The sequence below is a fragment of the Cimex lectularius genome, unplaced genomic scaffold (assembly GCF_000648675.2).
Source record: "Cimex lectularius strain Harlan isolate CLEC.00 unplaced genomic scaffold, Clec_2.1 scaffold3, whole genome shotgun sequence".
Classification (NCBI taxonomy): domain Eukaryota; kingdom Metazoa; phylum Arthropoda; class Insecta; order Hemiptera; family Cimicidae; genus Cimex; species Cimex lectularius.
Window position 1 is genome coordinate 1,667,243 of NW_019392688.1, and position 17,413 is coordinate 1,684,655.

At 35.0% G+C, this 17,413-nt stretch overlaps 1 protein-coding gene across 7 annotated transcripts in view; it reads left to right on the forward strand.

The window, feature by feature from the left end:
- Window positions 1-17,413, forward strand: part of LOC106662146 (protein alan shepard) — a 189,673-nt gene that overhangs the window by 12,158 nt on the left and 160,102 nt on the right. For all 7 annotated transcript variants that reach the window (XM_014385969.1, XM_014385972.1, XM_014385977.1 and 4 more), the window contains one exon: window positions 7,637-7,751. In XM_014385969.1, coding sequence (XP_014241455.1) covers window positions 7,650-7,751 — 102 coding nt within the window. In that variant the 5' untranslated portion in view covers window positions 7,637-7,649. The remainder of the gene's footprint in view (window positions 1-7,636; window positions 7,752-17,413) is intronic.

A 17,413-nucleotide genomic window follows, 5' to 3' on the forward strand; every position in this document is an offset into this window, starting at 1 on the left:
ACATAAAAAGAATAATTAATTTAAACAATTAATATGGTAAATTAGACCACTAAACATAAATGGATTAATTACTAAAGTACACACGAATATTACTAGTATGTTATTCGTTCTGAAATATACTTGGTATACAAAATGAGACTTTTTCACAATTAACATAATAGAACTGTTTGCGTGAATAACACGAAAACATCCAACTTTTTCTTTTCTGATCCTTTTGATTCCTCATTGTGATAACTCCATCATAAGTGACTTAGGCCCTCTATGGGTCGACGGCGCTCGATGCAACTGCGATGCAAGTTTGTCACAAGTCTTCTCCTTGGGCAAGTAGGTAGGCAACCACTCACGTGTCGACACCGTTTCGATCTGTTCTCGACTTGGATTCGACTCGTGCGACCTGCAGTGCACTGCAAAAATCGAGGGAGTTGCGTGTTTCGGGTTAGTATCCCATGGAGTCGTCGAACGTAAAATTTATACAGGGGTAGAAAAGCATCCTGAATTGTACAATTACAACCTGTTATTTCAGTTGTATTTACGTAAAACCACTCGGGTTGGTAGAACCAGTGATATGGGGATTTCGTTTCCAACATTGGTGGAGTTTATTGTGAGCCATCTTTTTTCTAACGTAGTTGTCAAGTATACAAACTGCTCTAATAATGTCATGGATCTTATTCAGGTCTCAGCATCCTATCGGATTGTTGGGTACTTTAGATCGAGCCGAGGTTGCGTGGCAGTATGGAGGGCCTAACATGTCGGAAACACACTTACCCGATGCAACGCTACCCGACGCAAATCCAAAGTCCAATTTTCCATAAGATAGAATGAACCCCCGTGCACATCTGCCCTACTCTACGGTCTGCGATCCCCACTGTCCAGATTTTTGTCGGGTAGCATCGAGTACAGTTGAAGACAAAAGAACCGGATATTCATATTTTTATTCAAACTACATGTATTATTGTAGTTATATTAATTACAACAAACTTATTTTAATATAAACCAAATTAACCGAGATCAAAAAATTTTATTTTAAAAAATAAAATAATTTTAATGGTTTGGTAGGAAATTGATCAAAACACCGGAATACCATTTTTTGATGTAATGAATTTAACTAACAATTTATTACACGGTTTTGCTCATAAAATTTAACTAACAATTTATTTCATCGTTTTGCTCATTCAATTACACCATTTTTGTCGAGTAGCGTCAGAACAGGACACTCATATTTTTTGTAGTTTATTCCAAACTATGTAAATGTAATTTTGTTGTTATATTAATTTCAACATTCTTATTTTAATATAAACCAAATTAAACGAGATCAAAAATTTATGAGTTTTTATAAAAATTATTTAATTATGATGGTTAGGCAGAAAATTTATCAAAACACCGGAATATATTTAAAACAATTATATTTAACCAACAATTTATTACATGGTTGTGCTCATAAAATTTAACTAACATGGTTTTGCTCAAAATAATGCATTAAGAACACAGGAAGAGTTGCTACTGATTTGTGATACACGCTGTGTGATTGTACGTGCGTGCGCTTGACGTCGGATAGATGTGCACACCCTCCTACCAAAACGTGGCAAGGCGTCGGGTAGCGTCGCATAGCTTTGCATCGGGTAAGTGAGTTCCCGGCTTTAAACTCGGTGCCTGTCCACTTGAGAGTATTTTACTTTCGAGAGCCTCTCCATAGCTGTTCTAGTTGATGCACTGTTCCTCCATTCTCTGCAAGCAGCCCTCAGAATGCGAACTGATATACTCCTGAGTATTCGCGAGGGGAAAAACGAAATAGAAAATCTAATTTAGTTATACGAAGTGAATATACCTTTATTACCTTTATAGGATGTAACATTGAGTCATAAAGACAGATTGGGGGGGAAAAAAACAAACAAAAAAACAGAAAAGTTAAAAGACACAAATTATATTATGGTTAATAACAATTATAATTAATTAGGAATTCTATTTTATTAATTTATTTAATTATTAATTTTAATATATGAATAAATTAATAGCAAATAATTATTAAAACAAAGTAATTAATAATTTATATAAAAGGTGTGGTCTTAAAGAAGAAAGCAAATTCAGTTGCTACTGCTAAGCTTTCGACCTTTTTTAAGGTCATCATCAGGGCCTATATTAATTTCACATTATGAAAAACACATTTGTACAATTGTTTTAACAATCAATTTTGCTAATACAACTCTAAAAAATAGAATTTATGGTCAATTAATGGTCTGATTGTGGCAATATATCCAGAAATGGTACCGGACTGTCAAAACGTTCAATATCAAGTAGGCATAAGTTTGACTTTTCGAATGTTGAAATAATTAACAAAGAGTCTCAATTAATGAGCAGAAGAAAAAAAGAGGTTCTACATAGTAAAATGGACAATAGTAATAGTGTAACATTCAAACAGGTTCTATGAGCTTTTTAGTTCAACTTATGAAGGTCTTATTAATTTTAAAAAGAGGTCTTTGATAACGAGAGGAGGACTCCAGGGTAAGGTTGTAAAACTATTAAATTCCTTGGCATTGTTGGGACTGAATAGGTCTTCAAGAAATATGAAATCGCCAGTAAAAACATCAATCTGTAGATATATTTAAAGGTTGTTTTGTAAGTTCTATATAGTTATATTGATTGTTACATCAATTATACGAACATGTTTTTCATAATGTCAAATTAATATAGGTCCTGATGATGACCTTAAAATAGAAAGAAAGCTTGGCAGTAGCATCTAAATTTTCTTTCTTCTTCAAGACTATACCTTGATCCAGAGTGTTCGTAACTTACAAATTTATTTAATTTTAATTTATAAATTAATTATAAGTAAATTTTATAATTATATAATGATATAACATTATATACATAAAATACCTACGTAAATGTAATGTTCTCATAATTTCTGAGCAGATGCGCATCTTCAGCTGTAATTCTCGAGTGGGTTTAAGGCTGGCACCGAAGTGCCTTGTTGCTTAACCCAAACACTTCTTTTGATTAATTTTCTTCCTTTTTTCTATAATGTGTACAATTATTAATACAGCTATGATTTTCTGTGCCGACGTCATCCCGACTGAATGGGCTGTAGAGTCTTCAGAGTTGAAAATTGAAGGAGAGTATCGATCGAAACTCTCGAGAGCAGGGTCGGCAAAATTGAACTCTCAAATGGACATACGTCTGAGAGTTGCTATCGAGAGTTCTCGCGCGATTTACTCCCAAGTGGACAGGTTCCTGGTTTTTATGTAAGACATGGAATTCCGCACGTGTTGACCCCCCCCCCGCGCAACCGTTGGTGTTAAATGTGTTATTGTGATTGTACGGGATGCATGTGAAAGACCTAAAAACATCGAAACATCTCAGATCATGCTAGTGTCGAGGTTCTAGTTATGAAATATGCATTTATGTAAGATATGGAATTCCGCCCACTTTGTTTAACCCTCTTTCCAGTTAGGGTATCCAACCGTTGCTTTATTTTGAAAACGTTATTGTGCTATTAAAATCGCTATCGATTTGCCAAAGTGAAGACTGAACTGTAGCTTACCATCCGTACGCGGAGGCATTGTAGCCTGAATCGCCTAAGAGGTTTCACAGGAACGGAAAGAGGGTGTAGATCCTTATTAATATATAATGTTAGAATGAGGTGATAATTTGGCATGGAATTTAAGATTTCGTAACGATATTGGGAATAAACTTTACGTCCGTAAGTTCGTACAGGTACTAACAGTGTTGTACAGTATCTTTCTAAAAATCCTGTAACCTTGCTTTAGAACGGCTACGTTCCATCTTTTGGAGGGATTCCAGGATTAACGTAAAATAGTCTGTCTTGGTACAATTATAAGTAGCGGGCGTGCTTTGTTGTGGGAAAAGTTAGTATTTTCTGTTTAAGCTGAACACTATATGGTACGATTTGATTCACTAATCTTGATCTTCAAAGCAAGAAGGTAAGTTGATTGTAGAGCAGGTTGGAGTGAGTTTTGGAAACCTAGAGGGTAGTGTCATTGGTAAAAGGTTAGATGTCATGGAGTCAGCAGTGTAGAGTAGTATCAGGATAATTGCAAGATATAAAGCAACCTACATAAAAGTGACGATCGGATAAGGAGGATTTCGAAATGATAGGAAGGAAGTATTTTCTTACATGTTCCCAACAGGCTCAGGTACCAAATTTTTGGGAGTTGCCACGGCACATACTCGGACAGTACTGCTTGAAGAGTGGTCCCCACAGCGCGATGTGGATGATGTATCGAAGCTGGTGGTTAGGGATGGCATTGAGGGGTGTTGTGGTTTGTAGTTGGATGCTTCTAGTGTTGGTTTTCAGGGATAGTGTAGTTGTTCTGGCAGTAGGAAATACGGATGATCCGTTGGTTTTTTGAGCTTGTAGGTCATACGGATGACATAATTTCTGAAGGATTGGAAAATAAGCTGTTCTAACGGTTCTAGGGTTGTATTGTTTGGCAGTTGCTAGCATGTAGGTGTCTTAATGGAAATCGCTTGATTTTAATTTTATCCTTCTTTGTCGTCCTTTTTTGATACTTATTTTTGCAATATAACGTCTTTCTTCCTTCCCGATTATTCTGTGAACACTTTATTCTATGATGTATTCTGTATATATCTAATATTCCATTATCTGTTATAAACAACGAACAAACAAGTGATGAGTAAAGCTAAGTGTTAACTTAAAGAGAACGAAATAGCAAACTGCCACACCGGTTAACAAACCCCAACATAACACACATAGACCACAAAAATGCCTCTAATTCTACACTTTTTACACGATTAGCACCATTTGCATGAACATCCACAGTCCTCACTGAAGCTATATACCCTGACCATTCTTTGAAAACTGTTTGGATTGTTTTGAATTTCAGCATAGTAAAAATTCTGTATTGCATTAATGCCATTTCTAGACGACAGATTTATTTAAACTTTAGCGTTTATACACATTGATCATTAATATTGATTTCCTTTATGTTAGCATATTTTCTATTATAAACAACTTTGTATTCGCCCTATTCAATAAAGTTTTCACTCTGGGGTGGATTGAATTTTGCCCGAAATAGGTCTTTCTGAACCGTTTGTTTTCTCCGATTAGTGGGGGTTTACGTATTGTCGCAAACAATTAAATCCGGAAATTAAGTTTTTCCTTATTGCTTTTCTCCCAACGTCAGAATAGGAAATCCAATTTGCCCCCATCGCGATAAATGGAAAATCCCGAGTGGCGTTTTAAGTTCGCATTTGAGATGATGAAAAGGTCCAACTGATTTATTCAGGCTGTCAAATCTGTAATCCGCATCGATTAGCCTATTTGTTTCATACCGGCCCTAGTGACGCTTGCGCAATGTCATTTCCAAAATTTGGAAGTATTGTAATTATAGGTGATGTTTGAATAGATTTTTGAACAACCTGAATAGAGCAATATGGGATAAACTAAGTTTGATTGTGAAAACAGCTAGCCGACTTCCTTTTCAACACCTAAATTTAATATAATAAAAACTAATAAATATTTTATTTTGAATCATATATTGCCAAACTCCACGGGACTGTCTATCATTGTTCTTTCTATCTTGGAAGCTCCTTTGAGCATGTTAATTAATTATGCCGGTTGATTCCAAAACAAAAAGCGTTTTCACGATCTGGCTTATCAACTGCATTGCGGCGTTGTCAGTTATCAGCATGATGATAAGCAGGAAACTGGCCGAAGCCACGGCTAATTGTACAATTACAAAAATGCTTGTTAATTTTAAACATTATTTCTTGTCAATATGAAAAACACCATTGAAAAATTATGTTTTGATTGAAAGTCTCCTCGTCTTATTATACCTTTTGAATATACGTGTTGTACTTTTTGAAACCGTGCACCAAGTACGTTCCTTCCTCAGTTTTTATTTTATGTTTGATAACTTTTGTAAACTTTTTAGGCTCATTAATAACGTTCTGATTTTTTCTTCAGAAGTGCACCTCTGTTCTTTCTTTCACATTGTTCTATGCTGTAACAATATTGATTATTAAAATTATCTTTGACGTAGATTCTACTAAATCGTGTTATATAAATCAATACTTGCGTCTTGCGGTATTTTACAACAATTCAGTCACAATCTCGAACTAGTTTACTACAAACTTTGCATCGTTGTTTTGCACACACAATACCCCCCTCCCAGTATTGTCACAAAATATACTATTATGTTAATTACGACTGAGAGTTCAGATGCAATAAACGATAATTAGTCTACTTCGACTTAATTTAAAAAAAAATCATGTAACCTAATCCGTCCCTAACCATAGCCGATGACGCTAAAGGTCGCAGAAATCTTTAATGGCAGAAAACAGCAGCGTGTTGGTAACCGGTAATTTAGGACTTTGCTAAAACCTTGCCTAACACTAATTATCCGTCTAATCTAACTTAACCTAACCTGGCCCTAACCCTCTCTGACCTAACCTAATCTGTCCGTTAAATCGCCTAACCTAACCCTAATCCGAACCCTAACTCTAATTCTAATCCCAACCCCGATCCTGACCCTAACCCTAATAGTAATCCTAATCGTAAATCTGCTTAACCTGACTCGGACCCTGACCCTAACCCTACCTCTAACTCTAACTCTGCCTAACGTAACCCATCCCTTAATTGGAACTTTTCCTAATTTTACATTGTAGATTTCTCCGCGAGGTAAAATGATAGGTAACTACCAAATTAAACGTTCATCACCCCTAGACCTTACGGAGAAATCTCATAATTTAACAGCTAGCCAGGCTAAGCTATTGTTAATACAAAAAACCCCACAATTTTACAAAACGAATGCTAACATATGGTTCAACAAACTGCAAACAAACCGTTGGAAGGTTCTTCCATCGTGCTTGATCGCCAATGTTCTCTGGAGGAGTCAATTAACTTAAACTCCCCGAAATGTATATATATACAATACATAAAAATGATGCTAAAACTGTCAAGCAACTCTTCTCAAGATTGCAATCAAACAAACACAAACGAAATGTGCAACTAAACAAATGCCAACTAAACCTAACTAAATGGCTGTAATCCATGCGTTCGACGAGTTGAGATAACCCATTAATTACTCATAGAATAAAATTGTTTGGTTTATACATTTTTATTTATTTAAATTAGTCCTTGATTTAAAACAAAAATTAAAATAGTTAAAAAAGGGTAGTTGGCCGTTTCCAATCAATTTGGTCTGCATAAAATCGATGTTTTGGTGTATCAGACGCGTTTTATCTTCTTGCCACCTTCAGTGATGTGTCCCTAATGTAAGAGATTTATCATTAATGTGATGTGCATATAACAGCATGTGAATTGTTTTGAAAACACTGAAGATAATGGATTTGATAAGTTAGAACCGATTTGGCTTCTCGCCAGGTTAGGGATATAAGCAGTGCAAGGCACCAAAACAAACAGACCTGTGGAGATGGGTAAAATGCCGAAACGCGTCTAACAGAACACAATGAGGATATGCCACAAAATGATCAGAAATTAAAAAATAAATACATACTTACTTAGCTAAGTTGGGTTTTGGTTGATTGGTACTGAAAAGTTCTCTCCTCCAGGATTTTTCATTCTCTTCCTTCAGAAGTAGTCTATTCTTCCAATCGTACCGTTTGTATATTGATTGTGCTTTTATTTTTGTTTCAGATCTTTATACTGAATGCTTGTGATGCAGCATTCTGCCACAGCTTATTATAGGCCCCCTCATCCGACTTCTCATCGACCTCCACGCCCACTTCTGCCCAACCAACCCTACACAAATGTGAGTCGAGTTTTAATTGTAGTTTATTTCTCACACTTGTTTTCAGCGTGCTAGCACTTTATTTTTGTAAAAAATGTATTTCTCTTCTCCGCTTTTTCTTCACCGTGCACTGTTCGGACTTATCAGTAACAAAAACGCCATAACTTTGACAACAAATTGCCTAACTTCAAAACAACTGGCTTCGACATTGCTTTATAGGCTCTTAAGTATAGAACGTTTCTTGTTTTATATCCACGAAGATTTATTATCGCCTAATTTATTTGTTGTTATAAATATTTTTCTTAGTCTTAAACCTTTGCTATAACAAGTTAGCGTTTCTACTTAGTATATTACGGTTCATTCAGGCTATAATTTTATTATATTGTCCCATATATACATATGTAGAGCTTGAGTTTCATTAAACACCAACATGTGTTTAATTAAATGAAAATGTATGTTTGTAATAAAATTTTTTCGGAATTTAACCCTTTTCGCTGTACTGGCTCTTGAAAAAGTTAGTACTGTTATGAAGTAGGTTCGCTAGGGCAAGAAGATGAAACTGCACCATTGACGATGACCAAATCATGACATGACATATCACGCGAGCTCATCGACATAAACAACAAACCAGTCGCCTAAATTGACCCCATGTTTTATCAGCAATGTACACGATCTATTTATAGACAGATAAGGAACAATAATTTACTATAAAGTTTAGGGTAGTTTTCGTTTAAAACTCTCTTCAAAACTCCCATTAACGTTTGCAGAGGAAATCGTAGAATAGATTCACGTAGGTGAACCACAGTTTCGATGCATTCAATGACTGTGAGGTCAAAGGAGGCAGTTCAGGAAGATTTGGAAGAATGGCCACTTGGGGTTAGTTTGTTTGTACTAAAATGTTCAATATTCTAAAAAGGTTAAATATGGAGACTTCAGCGTCTGTCTGGTGCCAGAAGGGCCTTACAAAACCACTGAAAACCACCATGGGCTTCAAGCAAGGAGGTCTTTTAAGCTCAATACTGTTCTCATTATTCTTTATCGACCAGGTGGTGTCAAAATAGACGTAGTGATCAGGCAGCACATGCAGATAACCTAGTCGTACTTGACGTCGGACAGACTCATTTCACAAAAAATTACAAATTCCTTAGAGAATTATTGCGAAGTATGGTAGGCAGATTAGCAAGAAAAACGACAAATATAAAAGTAGTGAATCTAAGCATTACAGGTCATGATTACATGCCTCATCCCTCCTGTCAACCTATTGTCCTCTACTTCCCGCTAAAACCGCTGTTGAACCCTGTACGACTGGAAGAATGAATAATGTTGACCCCGGAAGTCGGCTAAAGTCCATTCAAAATTTATAAGCTTTTACGATTACCTTGAATTTTCCTATTGAAAACAGCTAACAGCAGTTGGAGCCCATTGTATATCATTGTATCAGAACAATAAATACAGGTTTGTTGGATTAAACCACTCATCATCATCATAATCAATATTTGAATAGACAATTTAATTAGATGAGATTTACCAACATTTTAACAATTAGTTTTATAAAAATAACGACCAATATAACTTTTATAACGAGCATTGCATGTACATGCTACTTTAAACTTTGTTATAAATACCATATAAATTTTTAATAAAACTAAAGTCTTTTTAATCAATACTTGAACGCGTTTTTGAGTTTCGCTATCTGGGGTATAAACAGGGTGAGGCACTTACTCAAACACACCTCTGGGTCATAGAAGACCACAGAAGGAATTCTTAAGAGTATAATTTATAATTTTTTTCGTTTCTATCTGGTACTCCAGCACATCCAATATTGTTTTAATTGTGTAATTGTTTAATTATTAATTTTTAATTAAATTGTCTGATGTATCCCGCAAATATTCTTGTTAAAATATTTTTATTGGAAATCTTCCACCTCCACATTTGATACTTCTATGTATTTTGTTTGTCGTAACTAGTTCTTCTTATCATTATGACCGAAGATCAAGTGAACGGAAACATTAGTTATTATTTACTAAACATTGGTTAACAGGATATTTGAGTTCAACATTGCAGTACTTCATAGCAGAATCACTAATAGAAGGAAATTTGCCAGTAATTTTTTGATTGGTCACCGATTTTAAGATATTATTGTGAAAAAGGCATAAATGTTCGTTTTAAAAATAATTCTACGGATAAATAAGCTACGGATATAAAGCAGTAGAACAGGTACCATGAATGTGTCTCAGAAGTGTCCTCTCAATTGCTTAAATTAAAAATGATAGATCGAGAATAAGATATTCAGTGACTAATGTTAGTTTTAAAAAATTCTAAGGATAAATAAAGTTGGATCCATCAGTCAAGATTTATTGATATCTCCTTTTGTTCTTCGAAAATGGTAGCGATTTTAAGTCACTATTGTGACAGAAATTACTGACCTTGCCCAGAGAGCCGGTTTTAGGTCAAATCTAAGGGGAAATGAGCCAAGAAAGTAAATTTGGATCAAGTCGTGATTTCTTTATAGGTACTGTTGAATGTAGAACAAGCACCACTATAATAGATGTCTCAGGAGTTTTAAGTGGAATCAACCCTAAAGTAGTCACAACAAACGAATTATACTCTTAGATTGGTCCGACTCGTATATGTATATGCCACGTTGTTGGTTCTGGTTAGAATCCTCAGACTCGCAATGTGCCTAGAAAAAAGTTGGATTCATGAGCCTATGATTCTTGTAGGTGGTGTTTATCCAAAAACAAACACCATAATAGTCGTTGGATTCATCAACCTAAGATTTCGTGAACAAACACCACAATAGCCATTAAAACAGGCACGACAAAAATTCCAGTTGTTTCAGACTTTTTCACATTAGCTAAATTTAAAATGATAGATCGATGTGACAAAATTGGGCTGTTTTAGGACTTTTTAAGAAGAAAAGTTGTTCTTCCAGTAGCCCGTGGTTTCGTGATAATTGCTGATGATCTTAGAACAAGCACCATAAAAATTCCCTTTGTCTTAAAGCTTTTCACAACGGCTCATATTAAAAAATGATAAATCGAACCAACCAAATCTAGCGATTTTAAGATACTGTGAAAAAAATACACTGATGCTCTTTTAGCCTAGAGGATTTAAATTGACTGGCCCTAAAAAAGTCAACCCTCATAAATACCCTTGACTGTATCCGACTCGTATTAACTTAACTGCCGTCCTCGGTTCGAATCCTGCACACTGTTTGGAATTTTATGTGAGAATAATGTGGAAAAAAGTATTCTGAATTACTTTACTTTTTACTCAATATTCTTAAAAGTGATTAAAAAAAAAAAAATCGAATGTTCCGTTAAACCGATCTTAGCTCGAAACGAGACGCGGGGTTGATGAAGTACCGCGAAGCATCCTTAAAGATCGACCGGTCAGCCAACACACACGTTGCATCATCACAAGTACAAATATATTTAATCTTTATATTTATTTAATCTTTATTGCCAATATTTTTTCTACACATTTAATACTTATGTATATTTATTTTGTACATTGATCTTCTTATCTTCATAAGCAATGATCAAGTACGAAGAAGAGCTTCACGATAATACGTTTTTGTTCAACACTGAAGTAGAGAAAAACTTGGTGGTGTTGGTTTTTGATTGCCTTTTCCGCACTCTTAAGGCAAAACCTGGATATTCAAATAATTTTTATCAAAAAGGTTTGCAGGTCATTTTTCAAAACTTCCGCGTTGTGATCCAGTTTCTACCCCGGTGTTTGTAATCAAATTTTTTTTACGTCAACCAAAAAAAAGGTAAGACGAGAATGAAATTGGATAAATTAAAATCACCGTATTTTAATGGAAGTTAGTGATAAGAGTTGAAAATAGCCTTTGGCGAGATTTTGGGCGGAGGCGGCTGGGTTTGGGGTGTGGTGTGCCGTGGTGGGGTGGGGCGTGGCACTCAAATATTGATCCCTCTCCCTCAATGGAACATATGCCTCTCTCACTCTCCCTCTCTCACCCTCCCACCCTCTCTTCTCGCTCTGCGGCCTCCGCCTTTCCCTCTTTCGCACCCTCCGCTCCAACGGATCCGTCGTACTCTCCTCAACCACCTCCTCCACCTCCACCTCCCTCTCGCCTCCCAATAACGCATTAGACACTTTTAATTATACCCCGTCCACTTGGAATCCTCAACGCCTGGGCAAAATTTCAAAAACTCATTAATTCTGACGGTTTCGGATTAAAGAAAAAATGGAAAAGGGCCGATGACGGCCATTTGATTTTCGACGGCAACTTTTCTCGACTTCTAACTTACCCCAAAACTTCCTTAAGCCGTTGACAAAATATTTTCTTTTCATATCACACCATTCAAAATACACTGAACCTTAGAAAAACTGTTGAATGAACTTAAATTACTAAACAAAAATTAATTTAAATTGTTAATTAAGAAAGGTATAAAAAACCTATCATGGGTTTCTATACACCCTTGATAACTTTGATAACTTTGCCTTTGTGTTTTATGAAAGGGTTTAACTATAAGTTGTAGTTAAATCCTACAGTCAATCTGGTCCGCCTAATCTCGCGTTTCATTTCGATGTTTCTAATGTTTTAGTATGATCTAAGACGATCAAACTTCATCTATTGTTTTGGTCTAAAATCCATTTGGTCTATTAAAACCATTCATTTATGGTTTTATTTTTCCTAGTAACAACATTAATTTGTGACAAATTTTTACATATTTTTGTAGTTAAAAAATGTAGTTTTTCCTCTTGGATATTTTTTTTTAGCAAATTTTCAAGGCCATTTAGCTTAGGCCAAAAGTTTGCTGTTTGTTTGGTGTATTATTATTCTTTTGTGGCTCTGTTTTTCCTAGTGTAGTACAAATTTGTCGGTAGGTTTTTGTTTAAATAGTGAATCGTTAATTTTGGGCGACACATCAAATTGCGACAAAATTTTACACCTTTTTGACAAAAAAAAATGTATTTTTCCGCTTCTGGATGTTGTTTTTAGGAAATTTTCAAAGCCATTTAGTTGGTCAAAGAGACTCCCACAGATTGCCATTTTCGGTACCATGTTTTCAAAAATCTATTTGGTCGTCTATTATAACCAATCTTTTATAGTTTTCTTTTTCATTTTTACAACGTTATTTTTTTATTAATACCTTTATTTATTAAAACTGGTCAAATGAGACTATTAATTTTACAATGGCTAATTTACTAATACATACAGTTTAATCTCCTCATTAGTGTCACAGTTTGTCTAGTTGAGTTCACCTGCTAACTTTACAGCAGAACTAACTCAAATGGCAAAGGGCAATAAATCATTTTATATTGTATTGATACCCGGGAATTCCTTCCCAGAAATCAATGAAGTTGGCGGTATTTGGGTCAGGCTCTTTCTTATTCTTTACGAAGGTGCTTTCCAATTTAATTTTTTACATATATTCATGCCTAAATATTTTACTGCATGTGGGAAGGAACTTTACCGAAGACCGATGTCTATTCGGTTTTTTGATTATCCCTTCATGTAGTACCGTTCATTTGTGACAAAATATTAAACTTTTTTTTAACAAAATAATTTATTAAGTAAATTATCAAAACCATTTAATCGTTTAAAGAGATGTCCAAAGTTTGCCATTTTTTAGTACCATTTCTTCCAAATTCTATATGGTCTATTACAACTAATATTTTAATTATTTCATTTATTACTTCCTTGGAACTTTACCATTGAAGACTTTTGGTTTGCTACTAATTTTCTATTTGTGAAATTTACATGTACGGATTTCCGGTCGTTTATTATGACCTGTCCAGTATCCGTCCACGGATGCATGCGTACATTTTTCGACTGAGAGGGCAGTCGTGTCATCGGCAAATACTGCGTCGGTTATGTTTTCCATCATTGGTTGGTCACTTGTAACAGCAAGTATAGCACGAGGCTTAGGATGCTATGCTACCTTGTGGTACGCCAGACTTTTTAAAACAACTCAAAGTATTAGTGTTGTTGTTTAACTTGGAATAGACTTTCTGAAAGCTAGGAGGTCAAAAGTTCAGCTTATTGTTCAGGTAATATTTTTTAGGTTATGTATTATTATACCTTTATGCCAAACCTCATGAAAGCCTTCATACGTCTCGAATAAAGCTGAACATTTATTTTTATCTTTTAGAGCTTTCTCTATAACAGTGATTCTACATATCTGATCTATGATTGAGTGCTTATCTCTGAAACCAAACTGTTCTTTTTCAATGAAGGGTTTAGCAAAATCTAAAATCTGTTAAGCAAAATCTGTGTGGGAATTTTTTTTCCGAATAATTTTGAGATAACTGGAAGGAATCAGATGGGGCGGTTGGATGATACTTCTTGAAGGGGTTTATCTGGTTTCACTAAAATGGTGACCTCAGCAACTTTACAGACATACGTAAGTCTTATCGCTGCGTTAAATAAATTCATCAATTTTAAAATTGGGAAGTTTTTTTTTTCAAAGTTCGAAGGTCGAATCCTGAAGCTTGCCTAGAATTTAGATTGGTTTTTATTTGACTATTTCCTTCGGTGTAAAATTTTTAATAACATATTCTGTTTTTTTCCCTCGAAGGGTTGTCTAAGATCCGATTTGCGCATGTCATTTGGTTTATACGTACCTTCCAAATGAATTCCAAATGTTAGCATTGTCTTGTCTTTTCCGTCCGTCTTTTTTTCTATGAGGTGGAATTTGGATGATAGGTTTCTGTAATTTTGGAGAAGCTTTCAATAATGAATAGTCGGTTTTAGGGTCTGGTGATGTTTCCCATATCATTTCTAAGAGTTTCTTCTTTATTTTTTTCAACTATAATTTTTCAATTTTCATTTTTTGTTTAAAACTGTTTTATCATCAGGGTCTCTTAATTGTTGCTATCGTCTCCTAACTTTTCTTTTTTCATGAATCAAATCGTTAATGTTTTTTGGATACGGCATAGATATTCTTTTAATACTACAGTATTTCGTCTTATTCCAAACTGCACTTGTATGATGTCATTAAAATTTTCTGCTTAACAATCAAGCTGATTTTTTGTTTTTAAATTAACGTTTAGCCTGGTGGTATTTCCAACGTTAAATATAAAACTATTACAGTCATTAGTTTGATTAAGAAACGTATTATGTCTATTCGGTTTTTTTGACTACTCCTTCATGTAGTACCGTTAATTTGTGACAAAATGTTACACCTTTTTGATACAAAGAATTTATTTCCCAGCTTTTTTTAAAGTAAATTATCTAGACCATTAGTCGTCCAAAGAGGCCTCAAACGTTTCCATTATTTAGTACCATTTCATCCAAAATCTATTTGGTCTGTGAAGTAATATGTTATTTATTTATTTTAAGACGATTTAATCATTCAAAGAGAGGTCAAAAGATTGCCATTTTATGGTGATAAATTATCCTTCAAATTCTATTTCACTGGTCCCTACTAATATTTTATTTATTTTCTTTTTCCTAGTATAGTACGAATACTATAAGCTTGGATTTAAAAAAATGAAACGTTAATTTTTGGCAACTACATTAATTTGTGACACAACGTTACACTTTTTTATACAAAAAAGTATTTATTTCTCCGCTCCTGGATTTTTTTTTTTACGAGGGTTCGCAACAGCAGAGGTCATATAAACCCTCAGGGTGCCGGTGTTTTTGAAAAAAAAAGCCCATTTGTAAGTACGTCTGGTTCGAATGCAGGGCCGCTGGATTCGAACCCGGGACCTTTACCTTACAGTGATGAGCGCCGTGTCAAAGACTAAACCTTGCGGCCACCGACGCCCCCTTTCTGGATTTTTTTAATTTTTAAATTGATAGCTACGTCGTTTTGTCAATTATTTTTCTAAAGTATGAAAACAAGAATTGTTTCAATTTGATGAAGAGTTTTGGATAAATGTATCGGAAAGTGAAAAAATAATATTTTTCAATTAATTAATATTTATGAAAGGTATTGGTTGAGATAAAAAAAGTCAGTGTCACGAGCGGGATTCGAACCCCCGCTCACAATACGCCGCTCCTCTAACCGCTTGAGCTATTGTGACTTCGATCCCCTAGGACACCAGTTAGTTTAATAATAAGAGAACAATGCTAAAAAGAAAATAATTTTTTTTGTCCAAAAAACTATAGCTACAGTTAAAAGAGTTTATACGTTTAACATAGTTTTACAAACACCACGTAGTGTCGAATTAGTCTCGTAACTTCTCGACTTAATATAATTAGCACAGTTTGCGTGAATGTACATTCCATGGTCAACAATCCATACTTAATTTCTCAGAAATGTTTTACAGACATTTAAAACTAAAATGTGTATGGTTTACTCGAGTATTGCGTATAAACTATAATTGCTTAACTTAATTTGTTGATTGTAGGTTTAGTATTAGGTGGCTAAAGAGCAGATGGCACATATAAGGTTGGAGCTTAGCTTCTTGCACATGTGCTTACTAGCTTAATAGCTTCATGCTTTTGTATTAACCCTTGTAATGTCTCTTAATTTTAATGGATTGGTGTATTTGCAATACTTTTTTGAAACTGTTTGGATTATTTTCGTTGCCAAGATTTACTAAGGGCGTGTGTTCGTATATTAGTTTTCGTTCGATATTATTCTCTTTCGATATTATATTCTCTTGCAAAAAAATAAGTGACGCGTGTGAATTACAACTGGCGTGAGTTGAACTCTCTTTCCTGAATGTATTGGGTTGATATCCATTACCCGGCCTTTCTGAACGTCATCGTCTTGATAGGAGAAACGGGCGAGCGGTATTGCGAACGGGATTATCGTTACTAAATGTGTTGTTCGTGTCAGTATTTCCACTTATTCCAGGACTGTATGATTCATACGGCACCGAACTCTCTAGTTACACTGTATTATATTACGTTGTGAACTAGCAGACTGAAAAACTGTTGACTGTTCTAGGGCAATACATATAGATATTTTGATCAAGTGACCATGATATACTAAAATTTCCTATACAACCTCCAAAAATAGTAGCAGTTCCGGTTGAGTTAGTCCTAGCGTAATAGGGATGGACTGTAGTCGATATTTACTATCGATATCAAGCTAGGTCATGACTGTCGATAGCCGCTATCGATAGCATTTTTATTTTCCCGCAAGATTTGAAGCTCTCGGATTACTGAGGTAGTTATCTTTCTAGCTCTTCCTCTTATTTACCTTCTCTCTTTTTTATAAATGAACAAGAGGAAAGGAATTGGTAGGTCTTCTTGTACATTCTTTGAAAATTTTGTATAGTGTGTAGTACTTAGTGACCGTTAATTAATTATTATTTAGAGATCGTGAGACGCTGTCTGGTGTGATGTAGGTCTAGAAAAACATTTTATTGATCCTGCCAACGTTTCGATCTTTGTTGAGATCATCTTCAGGGCCTGGGATTTATAAACAGAGTTTAAATTATACAAATACATGTAAGTTGTGGCTCAAGGAGCACACTTGAACTATTTCGGCATAGTCTTTAGACTCTAAAATATGTAATTTTTTGTTTCTTGGTTTGTTCGCTCTAACTACTTCTTTGAAATTCCAATAAATCCGTTTTTCATATTTACAGTCTTATAATGTACCTAATCGGGGGCGTCGGTAGCCGCAAGATTTTAGGCGTTGACACGGCGCTCATCACTGTACGGTAAAGATCCCGGGTTCGAATCCAGCGGCCCTGCATTCGAACCCGACATATTTACAAATGGGCTTTAAAAAAAAAAAAAAAAA